This window comes from Heterocephalus glaber, unplaced genomic scaffold (assembly GCF_053883595.1).
Source record: "Heterocephalus glaber isolate CG9 unplaced genomic scaffold, H.glaber_assembly_v1.0 deba00001457, whole genome shotgun sequence".
NCBI lineage: Eukaryota > Metazoa > Chordata > Mammalia > Rodentia > Bathyergidae > Heterocephalus > Heterocephalus glaber.
In genome coordinates this window covers 7,452,553-7,479,727 of record NW_028258305.1, presented here as the reverse complement: position 1 = coordinate 7,479,727, position 27,175 = coordinate 7,452,553, and the positions used below count along the sequence as shown (strand labels likewise).

The 27,175-nt window shown below is 40.1% G+C and overlaps 2 protein-coding genes across 5 annotated transcripts in view; both read left to right on the top strand.

The window, feature by feature from the left end:
• The window catches only part of Commd1 (copper metabolism domain containing 1), a 140,715-nt gene extending 132,377 nt beyond the window's left edge, over positions 1-8,338 (top strand). For all 3 annotated transcript variants that reach the window (XM_087216335.1, XM_087216336.1, XM_087216337.1), the window contains one exon: positions 8,117-8,338. In XM_087216335.1, coding sequence (XP_087072461.1) covers positions 8,117-8,224 — 108 coding nt within the window. In that variant the 3' untranslated portion in view covers positions 8,225-8,338. The remainder of the gene's footprint in view (positions 1-8,116) is intronic.
• Positions 1-27,175, top strand: part of B3gnt2 (UDP-GlcNAc:betaGal beta-1,3-N-acetylglucosaminyltransferase 2) — a 202,236-nt gene that overhangs the window by 92,178 nt on the left and 82,883 nt on the right. The gene's annotated exons all lie outside the window — the stretch shown is intronic.

The following is a 27,175-nucleotide window of genomic DNA, read 5'->3' as shown; positions in this document are numbered from 1 at the left end:
ATGGCCATTTTCACTATATTGGTTCTTCCTGCACAGGAACAAGGGATATCTTTCCATTTTCTTATATCTTCTTCAATCTCCTTTTTCAGAGAGCTGTAGTTTTCAGTGTAGAGGTCTTTTGCTTCCTTTGTTAGGTTGATTCCTAGATATTTCATTTTTTTAGATGCTATTGTAAAAAGAATTATTTCCCGAATTTCTCTCTCAATGGGTCTGCTATTTGCATATAAGAAGGCTATTGTTTTTTGACTCTTGACCTTGTATCCAGCTACTCTACTGAATCTGTCAATCAGGTCTAGCAGACTTTTGACTGAGTTTTTTGGATCTTCTATGTAAAGTGTCATATCATCAGCAAATAATGACAGTTTCACTTCTTCCTTTCCTATCTTTATTCCTTTTATTTCTTTCTCTTTTCTAACTGCTATGGCTAATGTTTGCAGAACAATATTGAACAGGAGTGGTGATAGTGGGCATCCTTGTCTTGTTCCTGATTTTAGTGTGAAAGTTTTCAGTTTTTGACCATTTAGTATGATGTTGGCTGTTGGTTTTTCATAGATAGCCTTAATCAGGTTGAGGTAAAGCCCTTCTATTCCAATTTTCTGTAGCGTTTTTATCATGAATGGGTGTTGGATTTTGTCAAATGCTTTTTCTGCATCTATTGAGATGATCATGTGGTTTTTGGCCTTGACTCTGTTAATATAATGTATTACATTTATTGATTTATGGATGTTGAACCATCCTTGCATCCCTGGGATAAATCTGACTTGGTCAGGGTGTATGATCTTCTTGATGACCCTCTGTATTCTGTTTGCCAGTATCTTGTTGAGGATTTTTGCATCCATGTTCATTAGGGAGATTGGTCTGTAGTTCTCTTTTTGGGTTGGGTCTTTTCCTGGTTTTGAGATCAAAGTAACACTTGCTTCCAGGAATGAATTTGGAAGCCTTGTTTACCTTTCAATTTCATTAATGAGTTTAAAGAGTAATGGCGTTAGGGGCCGGGGATTTAGCTCAGTGGTTTCACCACCTGCTGTGCAAGCGCAAGGACCCTAGTTCGATCCCCAGTACCAAAAAAAAAAATACGTCAGTGTCATGGATTCAGTTTGGGGCCGGGGATTTGGCTCAGTGGTTTCGCTGCCTGCTGCGCAAGCGCAAGGACCTGAGTTCAATCCCGGGTACCAAAAAGAGAAAAAAAAAGTAATGGTGTTAGTTCTTCTTTAAATGTCTTGTAGAATTCAGCAGTGAAGCCATCAGGACCTGGGCTTTTCTTTGTTGGTAAGTTTTTTATTACATTTTCAATTTCACTCATTGTTATTGGGTGTTTAGAATTTCTATATCTTCTTCATTTAATTTTGGCAATTCATATGTATCTAGGAGTCTGTCCATTTCTTCTGTGTTTTCCATTTTATTAGAGTACAGGTTCTCGAAGTAGGTATTGATGATTCTCTGAATTTCTGCTGGATTTGTTGTGGCTTCACCTTTTTTCATTCTTAATTGCATGGATTTGAGCCTTTTTCCTTTTTTTGATAAGGTTGGCTAAAGGTTTATCAATTTTATTTATTCTTTCAAAAAACCAACTCTGATTCATTGATTTTTTGTATCATTCTCTTAGTCTCCATTGCAGTGATTTCTGCTCTGATCTTTATAATTTCCTTTCTTGTAGGAGCTTTGGGTTTATTATGCTCTTCTTTTTCTAGGAGCTTGAGGTTCTGCATTAGGTTATTTAACTGAGTTCTCTCTGTTTTCCTAATATGGGCATTCACTGCTATGAATTTCCCACGTAGAACTGCTTTCATTATGTCCTACAGATTCCTGTATGTTGTACTGGCATTATCATTTACTTGTAGAAACTGTCTAATTTCTTCTTTAATTTCCTCTGTGACTCATTGGTTGTTCCAGAGGTATTGTTCAATTTCCATGTATTTGTGGGAGTTTTGTGGTTTCTTATGTTATTGATCTCCAATTGTATTGCACTATGGTCTGATATATATACAGGGGATAACTTCAATTCTTTTGCATTTACTTAGACATGTCCTATGAGCTACCATGGGATCTATTTTGGAGAACGACCTTGTATAGCTGAAAAGAATGTGTATTCTGATTTTGTGGGGTGGAACACTCTGTAAACATCTATTAAGTCCATTTGTTCAGTAGCTTGGTTCAGTTCCAGAATTTCATTTTTGATTGTTTTTCTAGTTGATCTGTCTATTTGTGATAGAGGGGTGTTGAGGTCCCCCACTACAACTGTATTAGTGCTTATTTGGTTTTTCATGTCTATTAATATTTGTTTTCTATAGTTGGGGGCATTCGTATTTGGTGCATATATATATTTAGGATTGTCATCTCTTCCTCTTGGATTGTTCCCTTCCCAAGGATGTAGTGACCATCTTTGTCTCTCTTAATTAGTTTTGATTTGAAATCTACTTTGTCTGCAAATAAGATTGCTACGCCTGCTTTTTTCTGTGTTCTTGTCATGTGGAGAACTGTTTTCCATCCTTTTACTCTCAGTGTATTGATTTCCTTTTGAGTTAGGTGTGTTTCTTGTATACAGCATATTGCTGGGTTTTGCTTCTTAATCCATTGTGTCAGTCTATTTCTTTTGATTAGTGAATTGAGGCCATTAACATTGATAGTTATAATTGAGAGATATTGATTCATCCTTGTCATGATGTTTTACTGTTGTTGGCTCTTTTATTTCTTATTTTACCCCCTTTCACTTTAGTGTCTTACCTTGTGTGGTGCCTTCTCTCTGTTGGGCCTCATGGAGTTGTGACCTTCATTGTCTTTTTCTAGGATATTGCTTAAAATTGTTTGGAGTGCTGGTTTGGTGCTCATGAAGTTTCTCAGGTGTTCTTTGTCATGAAAGTATCTAATTTCCCCATCGATTATGAAAGATAATTTTTCCAGATACAACAGTCTAGATTGGAAGTTATTTTCTTTTAGGGCTTGAAATACTTCACCCCAGGCTCTCCTTGATTTGAGGGTTTGTGTTGAGAAATCTGCCATGATCCTGACTGGCTTTCCTTTGTAGGTGATTTGTTTCTTTTCTCTAACTGCCTGTAGAATTTTGTTCTTCTGTTGGGTTTCTGGGATCTTGACTATTATATGTGCAGGTGTAGATTTTTTTTGGTCATGGCTGGTTGGAGTTCTATATGCCTCACTTATCTGTACATCCAATTCTCTACCTCTGTCTGGGAAGTTTTCTACTATTACTTCTGTGAACAGTTTTTTATGTCAATTGTACTTTCTCCTGTTTTTTCATGGACTCCTATGAATCTTATGTTACTCTTCTTTGCATCATCTAGCAGCTGTTGGATTGATTTCTCATGGTCCCTTACTATCTTTAAGAAATCTCTGTTTTCATGGTCCTTAACTGCTATCCTGTCTTCTATATCTGATATTCTGTCTTCAGATTCTCTTAGTCTGCTCTGCATGCTTTCATTGGAGTTTTTAATCTCCTGATTATCTGTTTGAATCTGTTTCATGGATTCCATTTCTTTCTTATGTTGGATGATCATGTTTTCCATTTCTTTCTTATGCTAGGCATTCATGGCTTCCAGCATGTTTCTGATCTCATCTATTTTCTTATCTGTTTCTGCTCTAGAGCTTCTAATCATGTCTTTCATTCTGCTCACCATGTCTGTATTCTAAGCTCTATTTTTAAAAACCTGTATCTACTCTAGATTCAGTAACCATTTCCTTCATTATGGTCGTCATCTCTTTAATTATCTCTGTTTTGTTTTTTGTCAAGAGCCTTACTGATCTGTTTTGTTACTTCTTCAAACACCATTTTATAAAATTTGGCTCGGAGGTTTTTTATTTCTTCCACCTTAATACCCCTTTGATTTGCTGTGGACAAGTTGGAGATTATGGGTTGCATCTTGCTTCACTGTTTCTCTCTCTCTCTCTCTCTCCCTCCCCTCTCTCTCTCCTCTCTCTCTCTCTCTCTCTCTTCCTCTCTTCCTCTCTCCCTCTCTCCCTCTCTCCCTCTCTCCCTCTCTCCCTCCCCTCTCTCTCTCCTCTCTCTCTCTGTCTCTTCCTCTCTTCCTCTCTCCCTCTCTCCCTCTCTCTCTCCCTCTCTCCCTCTCTCCCTCCCTCCTGTGTTAAGGCTTGTAAATTGCTTATGGTGGGTAGCTTTGTTACTAGTATCAAGACCTTTTTACGAAATGACTACGTTTCAGAGATGTCTTCTAGGCAGAGCTGGCTTTTGGCTTTTGAGTCTGACCCAGTTTATTAGGGATGAAATGTTGCTGCCTGTTTGGCCTAGCACCAAGTTCTTTGTACTGGACTATGATATTGTTTATGACCTTCAGACTGTCTAGGTGTTTACATGTAAGGAAGATCAATTGATCACAACTGTGTCACCTTGGCCAAAGTAATACAGTCAGTAATAACAATAGTATCAACCACAGACTACAAAATGACAAACTGTGATAACTATTAATTTGCCAACTTTAAGCATAGATACAAGATTTATAGCTATGTAACAAGACCTAAGATAAATCAAGACAATTATATATAGTAAATGCCCACTTAATAGAGTGATTTTATCCTAAGGAGAAAACTTAAAAGGGATCCAAAGAAAGAATAGATCAGTAAGAGAAGAGAAAGAGATTAGAAGCAAGGCTGAAAGACAATGATGATTACCCAAGCCTCAGGAAACTGGTAAAGAAGACAAGAGGGAAAGAAAGCAAAAAAAAACAAAAATAAGAATAAAACAAAATGAAAAAACTAAAAACATTGTTCATACTCAAGAAAAAAACAATTGGGAAAAAACCCCAAAACCAAAGAAATTTCTGTGATTTCAAGCCTGTGGTTATCTTCTAGGGTCTACAGTTTTGTGGTAGTATCCAGTTCAGGGTATGACTCTGCTGTTGCTGGTAGACAAGAGATCCCCACTGGATAATCTCAGTAAGCCTGCAGTAGGATTACAGCAGGGTGCTGGTTCTGGTACTTTCAAATCCCCAGAAGTTCAGGCTGATTCTGACCTCTGGTTTGGGGGTTGGACCCTGACTTGTTCAGCCTACAAACTCTGGATGTCTCTTGCTGGCCTCACAACAGCTCTCTGACCCTGGATGTCTCCTGCAGTTGTCCCTCACCTAGTCACTGTGGGATTTCAACACTGGGAGACCTGAGATGAAGGCAACCCACAGCTGCTCTTAGTCCTGGGTTCAGTTGGTCCCTCTCCAAAACTCATGTTCAATCAAATACCCTCTCCAGGAGACACAGAAGTAGCTTGAACTGGAGTCACTCACCAGCTGTTGTAGTACCCAGCATCCACTGCTCTTTTCCCCTGGTGTGTTTCTCCCTGGAGCCCTCTGGAGTCACCCACTCTCACTGTGACTTTAGATTCAATCTTCTCTCATGCTGCAAGCCAGAGCTGAGGAGAAAGTACAGATTGTTCCCCCCTTTTTCTTCATTGAGGTCTGTCTTTTCACTTTCCCTGTGAGATTTAATTTTCCCTTCAGATCTTTCTTGAGTCCCAGAGATTCACCTCCCTCTTCCATTCTTTTTTTTTTTTTTAATCACTTATTTATTTTGGAGACATGATTTCAATAAGTTGGTAAATTGCCCAGTCTGGGCTTGAACTTGTGATCTTTCTGCCTCAGCTTCTCAGAGTGCTGTGATTACAGGTATATACCACTGTGTTTGACTGAGTTCACAGCCACTGCCGCACCCTCCACTGCTTTTACAGGGGATCAAACTCAGGTGTTGTGCTTGCAAGGCAGGCACGGTGCCACTGAGCTCAATCCCTGGCCTGAGCTCACAGTTTTATTATTGTTGTATTTTTTTTGGTACCAGAGATCGAACTCACGATCTTGCACTTGCGAGGCAGGAGTGGTGCCACTGAGCTAAATCCCTGCCCCTGGAGCTCACAGTTTTTATGTGGCAAGGCCAGATCATTCTGACTCCAGATCCCAAACTTTACCTTCTACTCCCTGTAATGGCCCAAAGAGACCCCACTTTATCATTTGTAAAAGAAATCACAATACATTGGAGCTTGCCAAATTTGTGTTAGAATATTTAATGCAGCCAATAAATTGATAAAATTGAAATTTTGCCTGGGAAATAGTAATATCATAGTAAATTATAGGATTTTTATTTTATTTATGTTGAACTTTTCCTAAATGGTTTCACTTATGTATTTAATAAGTTGTCTTTTATTTTCTATTTTACCATTCTATCACTATAATGTTTTATGGAAGAATCACTCTGGTATACTTATTGGGTCTAGCTAAGGAAATCATTTAAGTGGAAGTTTTATGTGTACAAAGAAATAGTTTAATGTGTATATGGAACAAATATTTGCCTAATAGCAGCTTCCCATTATCCTATAGGTGAATAATCAGTTATAGTCTCTGATCTTGCTAGGAAAAGAGTTTAAGGATTTAGGATTGATATGTAAAAGTTTCCAGAGTATAGATTGACTACCAGAAAAAGAGTTCTAAGGAATTTGTGAGATGACCTTCCCTCCCTGGAAGTTGTTAAAACTGGCTTGGATTTTTGTTGATTTGGAGTGTGGCCTGTCAAGGATCTCTTCCGAGGATTTTAGGACAGCAGTTTTGTATTTGGAGAGACAAAAATTTGAATATTTTGCCTTTTTAAAAATTCTAATTTGGGATAGTTATTTAAGCTCTTGAATTTAGTACACTGCCATGATTACATAGTACATTTTATTTATTATTTTTTGAGAAAGGGTCTTGCTTTGTAGTTCAGGGTGGCCTTGAACACACTATGTAATCCAGGCTGGCCTCAAATGCATGGTGATCCTTTTTGCTTCAGCCTTCCAAGTGTTGGGTTACAGGTGTGCACCACCACACTTGGCACAATACATGTTCTTGAAGATGATGTGCTTGCTTCTTATTTTGACAACTTTCTGTCTATCTCATACTGCATCTTATACAAAAAGGAAACGAGTTCTAACTTTTGATCCATATACTTAAATACACTCTATTTTAGTCTTGTCATTTCTCATTGTTACTACCAAATAGACCCCAATAAAGAAAAATGACTTTGAAAAGACAATGCAGTACAGTATTTCATATTGCTTTGGTACTTTCTGCTTTTTACTTGAAGCATTTTAAAATATATTTTCAAATTTATTGGACATACCTTTGTTTTTTTTGCCAGGGATCAAACTCGGGACCTTGCACTTTCAAGGCAGGCGCCAGAACCACTGAGCTAAAATCCCCGGCCCTGGACCTACTTTTTATACAGATGGCTTTGATATTTTCAGCTTCTGCCTTGATAAGAATCTCCTGTGTTTCTAAATACATTTTTAAGTGTAAGCTAGACATGGTGACACACGTAATCCCAGCACTTGAGAGGTTGAGGCAGGAGGATATGGTATAGAAATGAGTATGCCAAAAAGATATCAGCATTCATATTTTTTGTAGCACTATTCATAATAGCCAAGATAGCAAATCAACCTGTGTCCATCAGTGGATAAATGGATAAAGAAAATGTGGTATACATACAAGTGGAATGTTGGGCCGGGGATTTCAGCTCAGTGGTTCCACCGCCTGCCTCACAAGCACAAGGTCCCAAGTTCAATCCCTGGTACAAAAAAACAAACAAGTGGAATGTTGTTCAGCCATAAAAAAAATTCTGGTAATGGGAGGTGGGGTATAGCTCAGGGATGCTTTCCTAGCATGCTTGAGGTCCTGGATTTGATCCCTACTCTGGCCCAAGGTGGGGGGATTAGAGGAGCAAGGGAAAGAAAGAAATTCTGTCATTTGGAGCATCATGCACAGAACTGAAACACAATATGTTGTGTGAAATAAGTTGGGTACAGAAAAACAAATACCAACTCCAAATATTCTCATTTATATGTGGAAGCTAAAAAGTTGATCTCAAAAAAGAGACCAGCTAGGTGTGGTGATACATGGCTGTAATCCCAGCACTGGCAGGCTAGGGCAGGAGGATTGTAAAATCAAACCCAGCCTGGCAACTTAGTGAGATGCTGTCTCAAAGCAGATAATAGAAAAAAAAAAGTCTGGGAATATAGCTCAGTGCAAAGGCCCTGAGTTCAATCCCTAGGTCTTTGGAGCTTGATCATGCCATATGAAGAGTCTTTTGTCTCTTAGGGGTCCCTTCTAAAGCATCTTGTTATGTTTCACAGGAATCTGAATTTCTATGTTTGGAATTTGATGAGGTCAAGGTCAACCAAATACTGAAGAAGCTCTCAGAAGTAGAAGAAAGTATCAACACACTGATGCAACCAGCCTAACTGAAGATGATGTAGGAAAGAGTTGGAATTATAAAACAAAGGTGTTTGTAATCCCTCCCCACTTTTTACAGTCCTGTTCCCCCATTGGTAATAAATCCTCAAAGTCAAATTTTACCTTCTTCTGCTTGCTAGGATTTTTTCACTCTCTTTTTCCCTTTTGTTTATTTTTTGTGTGTGTGGAGGAGGAGGGTGCTAGAGATGGAACCTGGGCCTCACTCCTTCCAGGCAAATGCTGTACCACTGAGCTACATTTTCAGCCCTTGTTCCCTCTTACATTTGCACCAGTGCAGAGGTTCTCATACTTCAGCATGCATAAGGACTATAAGAGGCCAACTTGTAAAAATATTTAAATTTAAAAATTTAGGTCAGGCATGCTAGCACATGCCTATAATCCCAGGACTCAGGAAGCTGAGACAGGAGTGTTACCACAAGTTCGAGGCCAGCCTGGGCTACATAATGAGTTCTAGGCCAGCATGAACTACATAGCAAGACCCTGTCTCAAAAAACAAACAAAACAACAACAAAAAAACTTTAATAGGGAGTTAATTTAGTAGGATTGGGACATGGGGGGCAGGGTCAGCCTTGGAAATCCTTCCTGTGGTCCTTTGTTCCAGGGAGAGATTTCTAAAATTTATACATGATAAATCATGTAAGAATTTGAAAAGGAACAAGAAGATATCTTAGTCATACAAATGCAGTGCTCATCAAAGTGTCATGTGCCCCAAGGTGAGGCATAAAAGAGCCTTGTAAACTAGAAGAATTTACCTGACCCTAGGAAGATATTTTTGAAATTAATTTGAATAGTTGGGATACTTATGCCTAAATTTGTTGGAGCCTGGTTTGATCTGAGCTACTGAGAGACTCAGGCTTTTCTGGAGCCTAAAACTAAGTTGGTCTTATAACAAAGGGACTCTATGTCTTTCCTTGCTCAAGTCAGGATTATGGTAAGGAAAACATCTACTGAGTTGATGTGAAATCTTTTACCTCAGAAAATTTTACTTGAGTCATCAAATAAAACTTCAAGAAAATATCTGTGAGAAAAATTAGTGTAATGAAAACTAGGTTCTAAAGGAGAAGTATGTTAGCTTTCCATTATTGAGACAGGATACCTGAAATAATCAACTTAAAAGGAGGAAAGACTTATTTTGGTTCATGATTTCAGAGGTTTCCATCCATGATCACTTGGCTCCATCAGTTTGGGGCCTTTGGAAAGGTAGATCATGGTGGGGAGCACATGGTGGAGCAAAGCAACTCACCTTAGAATGACCAAGAAACAGAGAGACGTGGAAGAACCAGGATCCTAGTATCCCCTTCAAAGGCATGGCCCCCAGGGACCTAACTTTCTCCCCATAGGCCCCACCTCCTAAAGATTTCTCTGCCTCCCAGTAGCACTATAGGCTGCTGACTAAGTCCTCAACACATATCCTTTGGGGGATGTTTAATATCTCCACCTCCCGACCACAAGGAGAAGTTACCAACACCAAGAATATTCCAAAAGAAGAGAGCTAAGCTAGGTGGTATGGTGCCTGCCTGAAATCATAGCACTCTGGGAGCCCGAGGCAGAAGGATCACAATTCTGAACCCAGCCTAGGTGACTTAGACTCCATCTAAAAATTTAAGCTGGGGATTAGGTCAGTATGAAGGCCTTGAGTTCAGTCCCCAGTAACACACACACACACACACACACACACACACACACACACACACACACACACACACACACACACACACACACACACACACATCCACAATACAAGGCTGTGGTCTTTGTTGAATTGGTTTGGCATCTGATTCTCAATGATATTTAGAAACCTTAGTTGCCTTTGGACATAAAGCTTTCAAAATATGTGGTTCTCTTTGTGGTTGCAGCCTATGTCAGTTCTAAGAGTTTATTCAAGGACAGGAATAAGTCCTCTTCTGTTAAGTAGTTTCTCCTGTATCATTTTGGAGACATTTGAGGAGTTCTTCCAAAACTCAAGCTGAAAATAGTGGTGGTACATGGGGCATCATGTGACAGTACTTTCAGGGTGGTACAAGCTGCCAGTGGGACAGTTATGAATATATTGCCCCTTGTGAATGTGATAAAACCATCCCAACAGTTAGCAAACAATGACCAGAAGGTTTTAAATGTAAGTCTGTGGACCCATCAGAAAAACATCTTGAAAGAACACATCAGGGATGGGCATGGTGGTACACGCCTGTAAGCCCAACACTCAGGAAGCTGAGGCAGGACTGCTGAGAGTTCAAGGCCAGCCTGGCTTACAGAGCGAGACCCTGTCTCAAAAACCAAAAAAAGGGGCAAAAACACCCCACCACACCCTTAAAACTTACTTTCTATCACTGGGACTTTCACCATATGACCAGGAGAATTTAGATAGCGTCTATAAAAAGAAGGAAAAGAATATTTCATTAAATGATGGGAACTGAGTTTGTAAATATATCTAGTAACAGATGACAAACTTGTTCACCAAGGACCAAAGCCTTAGTATCCCTCCTCCCTCCTCCTCCTCCTTTTTTTTCTTTTTTTGGAGACAGGGTCTGGCTATGTAGTTAGGCTGTCCTTGAACTCACTGTTCAGCCAGACTGGCCTCAACTTGTTGTGACTGTACTCAGTGTTAGGATTACAGGTGTGCACCACCACACCCAGCCCTCCAGCCAGCCACCTCCTCTGTCTCTCTCATATTCTCTTTCTCTCTCTCTCTCTCTCTCTCTCTCTCTCTCTCTCTCTTTTCCTTTTGGTGGAGGTAGTACTGGGAATTGAGCCTACCACATTAGTATTGACTCACACAGCCCATCAGTTCCTGGAAGCATGAAGGAATGGTCCATGCTACTCAATGTTGTGGTTTGAGCCTCTACTTAAGCCATCTCATAGAAGTAACAGCCACAAAAGTGGACATGGGGATTTTTATTGAATACTCAGACCCTAGCTTGTTAGCAAAACTGCTGTGAATATATACTGAGTTTTCCAGAATAGTAATGACAAAAAACAAAACAAAACACTGAAGATGGCCCCCACATTTAATACCAAATACTTTAGAATAAAAATTGTTTTGGTACAGTGTATTTTTTTTTTTTTTTTGGTACCGAGGATCGAACTCGGGTCCTTGTGCTTGTGCAGCAGGCAGCGAAACCACTGAGCTAAATCCCCGGCCCCAAGGTAGAGTGTATTTTTTATTTACTGTGTTTTTAAATTTTATTATCAAAAGAGTATATATGTTTTTGTGGGGTGGAAGACTCTGTAAACATCTGTTAAGTTCATTTGTTCAAGAGTTTGATTGAGTTCTAGTATTTCATTACTTATTTTTTGTCTAGTTGATCTATTTGTGACAGTGGGTTGTTGAGGTCCCCCACTACAATTGTATTAGTGCATATATGAGACATCCCCTGCTCCTGGGTAGGAAGGATTAATATAGTGAAAATGGCCATACTTCCAAAACTGCTACATAGATTCAGTGCAATTCCAATTGAGATCCCAGCAGCATACTTCATGGACCTTGAGAAAACAATCCAAAAATTCATTTGGAACAAGAAGAGACCCAGAATAGCAAAAGCAATTCTAGGTAACAGAGACATGGCAGGGGGTATCACAATCCCCAACCTGAAACTATACTACAAAGCTACTGTGATAAAAACAGCATGGTACTGGCAAAGAAACAGACCTGAGGACCAGTGGAACAGATTAGAAGATGCAGAAACAACACCAGACACACTCAGCCATCTCATCTTTGATAGAGGAGCCAAACACCCTCACTGGAGGAAAGATAGCCTCTTTAATAAATGGTGCTGGAGAAATTGGGCTTCAACTTGCCAAAGATTAAAACTAGACCTATATCTCTCACCATGCACTAAACTAAAATCAAAATGGATTAAAGATCTAAATATTAAAATAGAAACTCTGAACCAGGTGGAACAGAGGTTAGGTAGAACTGTTGAAGACACTGGTATAGGAAAAGATTTTATGAACAAAACCTCAGTTGCCCATGAACTAGCACAAACAAGCAACAAGTGGGATCTCTTCTTATTAAAAAGCTTCTGCACAGCAAGAGAAACCACCAGCAGTGTGAAGAGACAACCCACAATGTGGGAAAAAATCTTCACCTGCTCTTCCTCAGACAAAGGTCTACTATCTCGAATCTATAAAGAACTTAAAAAGATCAGACCTCCCAAATTTAAAGACCCAGTCCGAAAATGGGCATCTGAGATGAACAGACATTTCTCAGATAAAGAAGTAGAAATAGGAAATAAATACATGAAAAAATGTTCAACATCACTGGTTATTTGAGAAATGCAAATGAAAACAACGCTGAGATTCCACCTCACCTCAGAAAGAATGGCTGCTGTCATGAAATCAACCAGTAACAAATACTGGTGGGGCTGTGGGGAAAGAGGAACCCTGCTCCACTGCTGGTGGGAATGTAGACTGGTGCAAGCACTGTGGAAATCAGTATGGAGATACCTCAAAGAACTAGGACTGGAAGTCCCATTTGATCCTGCTATTCCACTGCTGGGGATCTTCCCCAAAGAATTAAAAGAATCACACCACAGTGATACATGTGTGCCCATGTTCATAGCACCACCATTTGTGATAGCTAAAACTTGGAAACAGCCCAAATGTCCATGAACTGGAGCCTGGATAAAGAAAATGTGGGTTTTTAGTAAAATGGAGTACTACTCAGCGATAAAGAATGAGAAACTAGAGACATTTATAGATAAATGGATGCATATTGAGGCCATACTCTTAAGTGAAATGAACACACATGTGTAAATCCCAAATAGTTTCTCTAGTGTGAGAAACTGAAAGTGTAAATGGGGACTAAAATGTATGATAGGTAATGTGAAATAGGATTTAGAGGGGCAAAGGGGAAGGAGGTGGGAGGGGTAGGGGAAAGGATAGAAGGGAATGGGATTAATATGAGAAAATGGAAAAATAGGAACAAAATCTTTGTAAATAGAGAGGAATGGAGGGGTTGAAGGGAGGACTGGGCAAGGGTGAAAGATGGGAACCAAGAGAGATTTTGTAAAGATGCAAATTTCCAGCGATGAATGTCATTATATTGTATACCTAAAATGTACCAATGATTAGAATGAATAATCGATAATGCAAAATAGGAAGAAAAGGTCCAAAGGGGTAGGGGTAGTGGGAGGGGCAGGGGAAAGGAAAGAAGGGAAAGGAAAAATGATGAGAAATGGAAATAAAGTCTTTATAAATAGGGAAGGGTGGGGGGGGGGAAGGGAGGGCTAAGAATGGGGAAATAATGAGAAACAAGATGCATCATATAAAAGTACAAGTTCCCAATGAGAAATGTAATTGTGTTGTGTACCTAAAATGTACCAATAAAAGAATAAAAAAAGAAGTATATATGTTTATTACAGTCTTTTGTAAAAGTACAGAAACATACTAAAAACAGTTACATGACCCATTAACCTAATGTAGAGAGAAAAAGAAGTAGGGAGAGGTTTCTTTGAATAAATCCCTGGAAGTGGAATGCATGTTTTGTAAGGCTGATAAACTGTACAAATTGCTTTTCAGAAAGGTTCTATCAGTTTGCATTCTCTCAGAAACCATGAGAGTAAACTAAACATGGTAATGCAGGCCTGTAATCCCAGCACTTTGGAGGCTGAGAGGAGGATGACAATTTCCAGGCTAGCTGGATTACATAGTGATACAGAGATGATATAGGAGATGAAGTAGGACCTCCAAATATATAAGGGAAGTATTATAATTCCTACCTGTTAGATGTCTGATATGCCAAGTTTGTGGTCTCTAAAATCAAAGAATGAATTCTAGGAACATTGGAGGTTAAGAGTAGAAAATGTTTACTGAAAGGACAGTTCCTGAGAGGCAGAAGGTATCCCGAATGGATAGCTGAGGACCCCACTTTTTAGGGAAAGTTTTATAGAAAAAAAGCTACATGGATACAACGTGAATTAAAGCTATGATCAACTAATAAGGTTACAAGTGTAGTCATTTAGGTAATAGTAATCCAGTGGGGAAACAAGTCATATAACAAGTGTGCATGAAGAGAATGAAGGCTTTTTCTAGAAAGTGATGGGTCTGAGGTCTGGAGGTCTTGGTCACCCACTGGGGTGACTGATGTCTATCTAGACTTCATTAGGCTAGGTGTTTCCGCTTATTTTGTCTGCTGGGATGTATGCAGGCCTGGTCATTTTGTCTTTATGTTGAGGCCTGGTCTCCAACAGCTGCGTCTCTGGCCATGGTTCTAATGTTCTTTCATCTTTAGTGCTGACTCTGTCTAGGGTCCAGCCTTATTTGACTGCCTATAATATTTCTAACTTAATAGCAAGTTCAAGACCAGCCTGGATGGCTTAGTACAACCCTGTCTCCAAAAGCTAAAAGAAAGAAAGAAAAAAAAAACTGATAGTAAATCACTCCTTTCTTGCTTAGATTCCCCCATCCCCATCCCACCTAGTACTGTTTTATTAATTTTTGTAAGGAACACATATAAACTAGGACATCTCCTTGGTAATGATGCAAGTGTGGAGAAAGGACTAGAGAAGAAAAAACTAGAATAAGAGTCCCAGAGACCCAACTAAGTTTTTACCTTAATGATCCTAGGTTTAAACAATACCTTGAGTTCAGGAAATGTAGGACAAAATAAAAATAATCTTTAGCCTAAATCTGGCCTTATGGAAATTATCCCTGTTTCAACAATAAGCAGTCTGTTAGAAACAGACTTTAGTCTGTTAGAAGCAGTCAACCAAGCCAAAGGTTACTTTTCAAAGTAAAAAATCAGAAAGTAACTAGACTTCAGAAGTTTCATGTTGCCAATGAGCAAAGAATTTGGCCTTATTCTCAGGTCTGTCTTTCATTGCTTTGGTTCTGATTTGTCAGGAAGGACTAAATTCCAAAATAATAGCCTCTTCTTTTCTTTTTATAATCTGTCTTTTCTCAGTCTTATTTTACAGCATTTAAAAAATTTAGTTTTAACTATTCTCCCCCAATGTAAGAAGGTGGTGAAAAGCAAAAGATGACATTTAGTATCTGAAATCTTAAATAGCTGACATCTTGTCAAGCTGTAAATTATTGAAGTTCCTTTTTTAGACTTGGGTGAAAAATTTTAAAACAATGTAAGTAGAAATTAAATGTTGCATAGATATTCAAAAATAGTTTCTGAAGTACACAGTAAATACATAGACCAGTGAAAGGGACAGAGATATAGAAGGAATCTTAGTCAGCTGAGAAATAATTGAATACTTAAAAGAGCAGGATGCTGTCCTTCATGGGACAACTGCTACCTATAATTCTTAGCTCTACTTTCTTTTTTTTAGGTACGGTCTTACTATGTAGTTCAGGCTGGCCTTGAACTCACTGTGTAGCCCAGGCTGGCCTTGAACTCACAGATCCTTCTGGCTCAGCTCTGTCACTATGTCTGCTTAGCTCTACTTTTACAGCCAAGGTATTCAGATATTTTAGATAGTGATTTTTTTTTTTTTTTTTTGCACCAGGGATCAAACTCAGGACCTTGTGCTTGTGAGGCAGGCGGCACCACCACTGAGCTAAATCCCTGGCCCTTAGATGGTGATTTTTGCCCACAGAAGAGGAAACCTAAATAGAAGATAATTAGCTTAATCTTAACTCTAGTTGTATATAATTTTTAACTTTGAGAAATAGCAATTTTTTTTTGAGACAAGTTTTCACTGTTTAACCCAGGCTGGCCTGGGATCTGTGGTAATTCTCCTACTTCAGCCTGGGGAGTTCTGGGATTAACAGGTGTGCCCTGCCATGCCCAGCTCAGAACTAGCAATTTTTATGTAAGTATGATCCATTTGTCCCTCCATAGGGATGACCATAGTTGTCTCATATAGCATCACAACTGTTTGCAGCATTGTGCTAGCCTTGGTTGCAAAGGAGCCTGCCTTCCCTGTGAGGTAAGTGTGCCAGCTGGCTTAGCATACAAGTTCAGCACACAAATTATCAGAATACTACAGCTGGGGAATGGAATAAAATAAAATAAAATTTATTTTAAAAATATTATTGGCATCTGTTACATAACCGAATAAAAATAATTGATTTTCAAAACAAACAAGAACAACTTTATTCACAAAAGACTATACTTAGGCCTTTTGTTTCTCTCTGATCTGCTCTTGACTGTTTCTTGCTAGTACCAGTTTCAGGTTCCTTGATTCACAGGATGCAGATGAGGGAAAATATGAATTTGATTGCTCAAATTGAAGAAGATGACACTCTTAGTTTAAAAGAGTTTGGGGTAAATAGGGAGGGGAGGGGAATAGGGAAAAAATAAGAACCAAGATACATCATGTAAAGGTCCAAGTTTCCAATGATGAATGTAACTATTATATACCTAAAGTGTACCAATAAACTTAATGGAAAAAAAAAAAGAATTTTGGGGTAAAACGTTTTTTTAAAAAAGCACTCCAAAGCTAGAAGTGGTGACACACACCTGCCATCCTAGCATTTGGGAGGCTGAAGCAGGGAAATTGCAAGTTTGAGTTCCACATTGGCGTCATAGCAAGACCCTGACTCAAAAATAAAAGGGCTTAGTAGAAGGTCCTGAGTTTGATCCCTGGTACCAAAAAAAAAGAAAAAGAAAAAGGGCCAGCGATTTAGCTCAGTGATGCTGCCGCCTGCCTCCCAAAAATAAAAGGGCTTGGAGTTGGAATTTAGCTCAGTGGCAGTGTGCCTGCCTCGAAAGCCTGAGTTTGATCCCCGATACCCCCCAAAAAATGAAAATAAAAGGACTTGATATAGCTCAGTATGAAGGCCCTGGATTCAATCCAGTACCCCTCCTCAATGAAAAGAAAAAAGAAATGGAATTTCTTTCCTTTAATGCTATTATATTGTTTTTTGGTTTGTTTTTATGGTGCTAAGGATTGAACCCAGGACTTCATGCATGCTAGACAAGCACTGTATCCCCAGTCCACTGTTGTGCTGTTTTTACACTAAAGAAAAAATTTTAAAATGGGGGAGGGGTATATTGTTTGTGTTCTTTTTTTGTTGTTATTGTTGTTTGAGACCGGGTCTTACTGTATAGCTCAGGCTGAACTCAAACTCACAGCAATCCTCCTGCCTCAGCCTCTTGCGTGCTGGGATTACAGGTATGTGCCACTGTGCTTGGCTTTGTATTCTAGTTTAGAACCATGCTATAAATTGGCACAGACCTTATAATAATGATTCGAAGGCCTAGTAGAAGCTATTCTACCATCTTGTCAAAAATGAAGAGACAGTTGTACTATAGGGCAGAGGACTTGTTCAAGGGCATGGTCAGGAAGAAATTTCAGGGCCACTGTTTTCCATCTGTATGTTCTACTGGCCAGACTTCAAAAACAAAAACAAAAACAAAATATATATATAGCTTATAATAATATCTATATCCTTGTTCATTGTGTTTAACTGATGACATTTCCTATAGTGAAGATTTTTGTTTGTAACATAATTAGGCCAGGCCCTGTGTCATTTGCATCCTACAGTCATATTAGACCTTTCTGTGCTTGGAGCTGCTGTTGCTCTTTTAGGACCTGATGCTGCTTGAGATGGTCTTGGCCTTACTTTCCTCTCAGTGTCACCCATCTCTGGGTGCATTGTGCAGGATGAGTGAGTCTTGTGCCACGTGGAGCTTCCTAGCTGTCCACCGGACCCAAATAGGCAGCAGATTATCCTCATCCTAGCAAGACAACCACTGACCAAGCTTCCTAAATACAGTGTAACTCTTGGCCATAACAGAATTGGTAATGAACTCTGTAGCAGCTTTACTCCTATTAGGACTTTTTTCAACGTGGTCTATACATAGTGCAGTAGAACAGAGATGATTTTTTCCCCCCAGAGATCATGTTTTAAAAGTTTTAATTGTAAAAGTAATACATGCTCATTAAAAATTAATTAAGTCAGCATAGAATTGTATGAAGCAAAAAGTGAGTCCCTTTTTACTTTGAAAAAACAAAAACTCCTTAGAAGTAACCTTAACAGTTTGATATGTTTCCTCTCAGACACTCTCTTTGCCTATGAAAACGTGTGTTTGCATGTGTATATGTATTTAAGAGTCTATTTATATATACTGAATATGTGTAGATATACCTTCAAAGCTTTGTTTTAGCGATTCATTTGAATGATACTTCGTATCTTCAAGAATCCAGTAAAAGCTATGAATTCTCCGCAGGGAGGGGCGGGGCACACACATATTCACAGTCAAAATTTTTCATTCGGTGTCAGCAGTTTCAAGAAATCCCAGAATGCAGCCAACTCTATCCCACTCCCCAAGGTTTCCTGGCAATGTAGAAAACAGCAACTATTCATAGTAGATTTGGAGAGGATTATTATGTATAGCACAAACCTAAGAACCAGAATATTCAGGTTGCTCTTGGTTGGATTTTCTGGTCAACAGAATATCACAGAATCTTTTTTTTTTTTGGTACTGGGTCTGGAACTTGGGACCTTGTACTTGCGAGGCAGGCAGTGGCACCACTGAGCTAAATCCCAGGCCTCAGAATCTCTTTTTTATCACAAAGCCTTGAATTAAAATACAAATTGTGAATTGAATGTACTTTCCTTTGTGACCATCCCAGCTACTCCAGCTTCCTCTCTGGCTGCTGAGCTTTCCTAGAGACCATTTCAGCACCAATATTTAGTAGGCCTCCTTGTCTTCACATCAATCTGTCTCTCCCAGGGTGTGAATTTGTTAAGGGCAGTTACCCTTTACTACACATCTTTGTATCCCCACTCTAAAAATGTGCATGAGATGAATGAGCATCAAATTCATAGCTTCCATTTAGTGAGAAAAAAGAAAACATTAGAGTCTGATAGACCAAGGTTTGAATCACAACTCTGCTTTTGGTCTTTGACCTTGGCCATGGTTAATTTTCTCATTTGAAAACAAATTGAGTGGTACACACTAAAATTGCTGTGTCAGTGAAGGGAGGTCAGAGGAACTAGAGACCTCAGGAAAGGCTTTAAACCAAAGTTTTTTTTTTTTTTGAGACAGGTTCTTACTATGTAGTTCAGGGTGGCCATGAACTCACTATGGTAAATCTAATTCATAGGATTAGTTACTGTACTGTGGAGTAAATGGGATTCAGGAATAGTCTAAAGTGCATCTTTTAAAACCTGAGGACCAAATTTGACCAAATAGCTGGGTCAAATCCTGGCTGTTTTACTTACTTTTCTTTTTTTTGGTATGGGAATTGAACTCAGGGCCTTGTGCTTGCCAGGCAGGCACTGGCTGTTTTACTTACTAATTGCTACTTACTAGTTGTATAACCTTGAACAACTTAACAGCTCTGTGCCTTTTTTCTGTATTTGTTTAAAAAAAATGACTCGATAACGCAGCAGGATCTCTGTAGGCATATTGAGGGAATAAACTAAGTAATATATTTCCAATTCTTGGAGAAATATCTGGCATGGAGTCAACATGCAAATGTTTGAGCTGGGTGTGGTGACTCACACCTATAATCCCAGCATTCTGGGAGGCTGAGGCAGGAGGATCTCAAGTTTGAACCCAGTCTGGGCAATTTAATGACTTAGCAAAACCCTGTCTCAAAATAACTGGCTGGGGATGTACTTCAGGGTGAATGCTTGGAGTCCCATCCGTACTCCTGCAAAAAATAAAGATAAAAACAAGTTTGTTGCTGCAGGAAGCTGAAGCCATTAACCATGAAGCAACTTACAAGTAATACCAATCTGAAGCCAATTAAATGCTAAATTGAGTGGTACACACTAGAATTGCTGTGTCAGTAAAGAGGTCAGAGGAACTGGAGACATCAGGAAAGGCTTTAAACCTAAATGTTGTTGTTGTTGTTGTTGTTGTTGTTGTTTTGAGACAGGGCCTTGCTGTGTAGTTAAGGCTGGCCTTGAAATCACTATTGTGGCCCAGGCTGGCCTCAAACTCATGGCAGTTCCCCTATCCCAGCCTAATAATAGCACAAGAAGGCATGCTAGCCATGTAACATTTCATTCTTCTCCAGAGCTCTAGGCCAACCTAGGTCAGCAGGCCTGGTGGAGCTAGAGATAAGGCTCCAAATCTTTTTTGCTGTTGGATCACATTGATCAAGGAAGTGCAGGGGCCGGGAATTTAGCTCAGTGGCACCACGCCTGCCTGGCAAGTGCATGGTCCTGAGTTCGATTCCTGGTACAAAAAAAAAGTGTCTTTCCTGTGTGAGCTGGAAGTAAACAAATTACCTCATAAGTTAATGTATGATCCATGTAAACCATAGATACAGCCATTTACTGGGTAGTGTACCATCACTTCAAATATAGTCTACAGAGTTTGGTTGGTTGTTTTTGAGAGAAAGAATCTTACTATAGTTCAGGTTAGTCGTCGTCTTCTTTTTTGGGGGGGCGGGGGGTACCGGGGATTGAACTCTGGTCCTTGTGCTTGTGCAGCAGGTGGTGAAACCACTGAGCTAAATCCCTGGCCCAGTTCAGGTTAGTCTTGAGCTCACTATGTGGCCCAGGCAGGCCTTGAACTGAACTCCTGGTGATCCTCCTGCATCAGGCTCCCAGATGCTGGGATTACAAAAATATACCACCACACCTGCTGAATATGGTCTATAAAGAATTTAAAGAAAAATCTTTTCCTTAAGAATCAGATAGTTAAAAATAAATAACCAAATAATCTGGAGCTAGGCACATCAGTGGGAAAGTTATCAGTATGACCCAATTTACTTGCTAAACCAAGTAGAAAAAGCTGCCCTTTTCATTAGTGGTTATGGAGTAATTTCAATAAATAGGGAAAGGCAATACAAAATTTTAACAAACTGTACTCTTCTCTTTCCCTGTACATACAAGAGGAAGAGTTGAATAAAAAGCTAAGGGAATTTGCTTCTGAAGGTCCCAAAAGTGCTGGAGGAATCTCCTACCTGGGAACTCAACCCTGGGAGAATCAATTTAAAGCCCCTTAGGGCAGGCAGCTCTGGAACCATTGCTGAAGGGGCAAGATCCAGCAAGTCCCTATTGCTTTGAGTGAGCCTGCTGAGAGCCCTGGTTACTATAGTAACCACAGCTTGTGCCATTCTTTGCAGCTCAAATGCCATGCCTAGTTTTGCACCTGGAAGTTTAGCCAATTAACTGTGTGCTTGTTTGTTAAGGTGCTGGTTTGAAGAAGCTAGTAATGATTAAACTCCCCTTTCCTTCCATTCTTTTATCCTTCTCTTTAGGGAAGTGGCTGAAAATTGCTGCAGCCATTTCTCATCCTTATATTACCAGGTGTTAAATGACCTAGAAAGTCAGAATTAAGCATGTGCCTCCAGCTAAGCCAAAAACTATTTCAAATGTCAAAAACTTCACTACAGTCATAAGAGGAAAAATCAGAACTTTGTAGAATTAGTTTTTGACTTAAAAATATAGAGGAGGGAGGAGTATCATAATCACGCTAGTACTTTTAAGGGGCTTTTAGGGCTCTTAATCGAGCTTGATACCCTAGTTTCCAGAGTGCCCTGGGGAAGGAGTATAGCGCTGCTATAGGGATTGTATTCTACAAATAAGGTAGCCTCCCTTCCAGGAGCTCGGAACCTAGTTTTCTTGGCCTTTTGTATGTGTTACTATATGATGGATTTAGCAGAGTAATTCCAGGCTCTTTTGTATGACAAACACAGAATTGCAAGTTTACAATCTGAATGGCAAGTAAAAGCATTTATTGAAGATCACAGGAAGTTGTGTTCAGGGTAAGTCTGTTCCAACAAAAGATATGCACAATCAGAAAAATGGGGCTGAGGTGACAGGAAAGCAGAAGCACTGCACACTCATCACAGAACACAGCAGCCCCCAGTAAATGGGCTTTTGGAATTTAAAGGATATGCACCTCAGCTCAGGTGCTTCCCCCTTAATCTCTAGGTATGATTGACAGGATAATGTGCCATCTCAGGAGCTCTGCTTGTCCCAGAATTCACTCTAATCTTAGTAACATGTGTGACATGTAGTACATTTTTATGATCCCTTAATGAGGTTGGTGCACGGTGAAGCTGACTAAAAGTCAGGCTAGGAGATCCAGCCTAGATGCTCTCCCCTAGAGTATCAGAGACCTCCTGAGTTATTTTATTTTACTTTTTTTTTTTGAGAGGGTCTCACTCTGCAGTTTAGGCTGGCCTTAACTCACTAGTCCAGGCTGGCCTTGAACTGACAGAAATCTTCCTGCCTCAGCCTCCTGAGTGCTGGGTTTGTGGGCATGGGCCAACACAACAGGCTTTCTCCTGAGTTATTGTTAATTTTTACCTCTCTAAGGACAATGGAAGGAGGAATGGTCCTAGGGTGCTATTTAAGATTAAATGGGCCCAGGGATTTAGCTCAGTGGTTCCAGTGCCTGCCTCGCAAGCGCAAGGTCCCGAGTTCTATCCCCGGTACCAAAAAAAAAATAATAAAATTAAATGAAGGAAGTTATTCCTCAATTCCATTGTTTCTAACTATATTAGAAGCTTAGGAGCATTTTGCCTTTAAGGAGCTATTTTGGTTTGATTTAAACTTTATACAAATGATAATGTATATCTTGTCTTTGAAAAGCATTTAAACTTTATAACTAAAGCTAAAGTCCCTTTTGACCAATACCATTAATCCTGGCTTCCTCTTCCCCAGCAGTAAACTCTGCTATTGTTACCAATTTCTGACCCTAAACTGGGTCCTTTTTACCCTCTTAAAATTATGAAATCAGTAACATGACTGAGGACCAAACAAGCAGCAGTAAAGGGGATTTTTATTCTTGGACAAGAAAAAGAGAAGTGGAAGATAAATCCAAAAGTCAACTTCCCTGCCTGTAGGGGTTTGGATTTTATAGCTATAGTGTAAAAGAAATAAGGGATGGGATAGAGGCTAATAAAGGGCAGGAATATTAATGTCTTTTCTGGGAATGGGCAGAGATATTTCTGGGAATTCAGGTGCCACCTCTTTTTGCTCCTTTTATGATTTTGTCCAGTGGTCCTCATAGCAACTGGCAACTGCCATTGAGATGAGGGGGTGTCATTTAGCATACAGGATATAATGAAGTTAGACACTGTCATCACTAGGGCAGCCATCTTAGATCCAACCAGTTGAGTTAAGCTAGCCTCCCTGAAGAGATACGTCTGCCTTAAAAGGCATTCTCTCCTCAGAGATAAATAAGATTAGGATGGGATTGAAATTTAGGTCAAGTAGGCAGTATAAGATTGAGGTCAGAAGCTGGTCATGGTAGTGTACACTTGTAATTCCAGGACTCTGAGGATAGCAAGTTTGACCCCAGCCTGGGGAATTCAGCAATTTAGTAAGATCCTGTCTTAAAAAATAAAAACAGGCTGGGAATGTACCTCAGTGTAAAGGCCCTTGGTTCAATCCCTAGTACCACCACACACACCCCCACAAAAGATTTCGGGTGGGATAGCACTGTCTATATGAGTATCTCCTTCCAGGTTTTGTGTATTTTCTTCCTGCTTACATATATGCCTGTTGCCATGGGTCCCGGGACAGGTTTCCAGGTTCTGTATGCAATGAACAAAGAATTGGACATGGCAGGCTATGGTAAGGAAGAAACAGCAAAGTTTAATGAAGTTTAATTTGGCAGTGTTATAGCTTGTGTCTAGATGTCCTCCCAAAGCCTCATGCGGTCATAGTTGGGGCTTTTCAGAGGTGGCTGGATCTAGGGTGTGTGATGCTGGCATCAAGAGTGTGTGATTACTAAATTAGTCCACTGATTGGTTTGGCATCATTCTGGGTGTGAATAATGGGAAACCCCACCCTGGGTGTGAGTGCTACCTGTCCTAAGGCCATGTACCCTGGATAGACTATAAAGGACTGAAAGAGGGCTTCTGTAGCTGCTTGCTACTTCATGCTGGCTGCCTTCTGTCTGGCCTGCTTTGCCGTGGACTATTTCTCCTTTTTGATGCCCCTCTGCCATGCTACCCTGCCTCAGAGCCAACCAACTATGAACTGAAACCTCTACAAATTATGAGCTTCAATAAACCTTTCCTCCTTTAACTTTGGATGTTGGGTATTTTGTCTCAGCAAGAGAAAAAAGACAGGTAATATAAGCTCAGAGTCAGTGGGCTCATGCTGGGATTTGAAAAGTTGTGCCATGCCTAGGGCACCTCCCACTAGATCTTTCAGAGCATGATTGACAATGTGATTGACAGGGTGCTGAGTCCTGTCAGCTGTATCTACTGTACATGTGCCTTCCCTCTCTTATAATTCACTCTCTTATAATTGGAAGTATGAGAAGTAGTCCATATGTATGAACCTTTAATAAGCTCCAAGTAAAGAAAGGTTATTGTAGGTCATGCCAACAGGTCTGGCACTCAGGTATCCTGGCTTGGAATTTCAGAGTTTTCCAGGGGATCTTCGTTATTCTTTTTTTTTATTTTTTGGTACCAGGGATCGAACTCAGAACCTTGCGCTTGTGAGGCAGGCACCGGAACCACTGAGCTAGATCCTGGGCCCCTCTTTGTTATTCCTATCTCTGCCTCTGGGTAACAGACCTTAGGACAAAGGTCAGGAGGCTGGACCTGATGCATTGCTCAGGTTCCAGCAAGTGGTTCCTTAGCCTTAGTTGTGCTGTCTATATTATGCCCATATTTACAGTATTGTTTTCAGTGCTGTGTAACATAAGTGCAGTAATCCGTGAACTGTCTTGCAAATTGCTTTTGTACCCCAACAGTATGTCTTGAGATTTTCCTGCCTTAGACAAAAGACAGACAACTCAGCAAACTGGCATGGAGAACACTCCAAAGTAGAAACATTTGAGCTACAGAAAATGCAGAAGTACATCTTATCTGAACTGTCTTATTTGGGGAAAGCAGAGCTTTACTAGAGTCAGCTGCCCCAAATGACCTGTCCCCCAGGAAGGTTTCCAGCCAGGATGGCAGCTGATGTTGGGCACCAGTATATTCCAAAAATGTAAACAAGCCTTATTTGGACCCTAAATTCCTTGACCCTTATTATTGCTAATTTTTTTTCAATCTTGGCTATTCTGGGAGTTACTCTCTTTAAGGTACTCCTGTGTGCATGGTACATTTTTCTCCTATTAATTTGTCTTTTTTCAGTTAATTCTCAGGTACTGCCAAGTTGGTAAAGCTTTTCCTCCCAATTATTAATATAAATTTACCTTATGAATTTCGTCTGCTCCATTGTATTCCATAGACACAATAGGTTCAAATTATTTGTTTTTGCATTCTCTGACAAATGAGTTTTTAGATTGTCTCCAGTTTTTCTCCATAGCAAACAGTGCTACAGTGAACATTCTTGTACATACTTCCTTGTGTGCATGTTCAAATATATACTAGAAAATAAGAATTGCTTTGTGTTAGGCAGCTTTCCTTTACTGTAATAAATTACCTGAGATAATCAACTTATAAAGAAGAAAGGGGTATTCTGCCTCATAGTTTTGGAGATTTCAGTCCATGACTTGTGGGGGACCACCCTATTGATTATGCCCAAAGTGGGCCGTAAGGAGTACAGGCTGATTACATTGATCAAGTGCTGGCCTTGGAGCTCCCAAAGCCAGGATTGTTTTTCTCACTGTTTTGTTCTGTGCTCTCCAGAGCTTTCCTAGCTGATTTCATTCCATTTACTTATTTTCTTATTTCAGGTCTTTTCAACCTGGGTGTGGGTTTTGTTTGACTTTTCCTGAGTCTGATCCCAGCACCCTGCCTGAACATCCCAGTGCACTAAAGCCAAGCAGTTCTCATGCTTTCACCCCCACCTCTTAGCAACTCAAGCAGAGAAGGAGGCTGCTCGTCCTCCTCCAGAGGGGGGAGCACAGAGATTTGTCTGGAACAGTGTTATTTTTTCTGAGAAAGGCAAACATGCCATGTGAGAGAGAGCAGATTTGGCAAGCAGTACCAAAACCAAGCAGTTCTTGCCAGCAGCTGATTGCCATGGAGCAGAAGCTTGAGAGGCTCCTGGGTCCAGTTGTAAGGACCCCATGGAGCGCACAGGCTCCAGGTTGTCAAGATCTCAGCTAAAGTCTCAGGGGAGATTACTTTTCTTCTTTGTTGAGCCGTCCAAAGGTTATTTCTGACACGCTCCCAAAGTTTCATATCTAAGGTTCTTGTTTGTGAGAGCCAAGGATTATATTTAACTAGGTACGATAGTTTGGATATTGAATGTTCCCCTAAAGGCCCATGTATTGGAAGGTTTGGTCCCCAGGCTGTGGAACTTTTAGGAAATTTGACCTACTGGAAAGAAGTTAGGTCATTGGGGGTATTCCATGAAGGGAATATTCAGATCCCAGTACCTTCCTGTCTTTTTCTCCTTCCCAGTTGCCATGGGGTGAGCAGTTTCTTCTGCCACGTGCTTCCAGTCTGATGTTCTACTTTACCATAGGGCCAAAGGCAACAGGGGTACGTAACCATGGACTGAGACCTCTGAAACTCAGAGCCAAAATAATCCTTTTTTCCTTAGAATTTGATTATCTCAAGTATTTTGTCACAGTGACAGAAAGCTGTCACACACTTAACACACTGGGATCACAATCTCCTTCAAGAGCATGTCCCCAGAGTTGTAACTTCCTCCCACTAAGCTCCACCTCTGAAAGATTTTTGAGACAGGGTCTTGCTATGCAGTTCAGGCTATCCTTGAACTCACTATGTAGCCCAGACTGGCCTCAAACTTGGTGGCAATTCTCCTGCTTCAGCCTCCCTAGTGCTGGGATTTCAGGCATGCACCACCATGCCCAGTATCTTAAGGATTTCATCACTTCTCAATAGCCCCAAGATAGAGACAAAGACTTTAACACACAGGTCTTTGGGGAACATTTCAGGTCCAAGCTATAGTATGCTGGTAGTATGGGATATTTGTGGAGGGCTAATAAATGTTTAACAACGAGTCTTCAAAAAAGGAGAGGATGGTGGTAGGGTCAGATTTGTAGCACTGCAGATTTCCATGGTGTGGATTATCCTACAATGTCCAATTTCAAGCTACTAATGTTATATTAATGCACAAACAGCTGTAGGAAACTGGTATGAAATGGCCCCCCAAACTTGGGATGCAAATAGATATTAGCAAAAGCTCTCTAAAGTAGC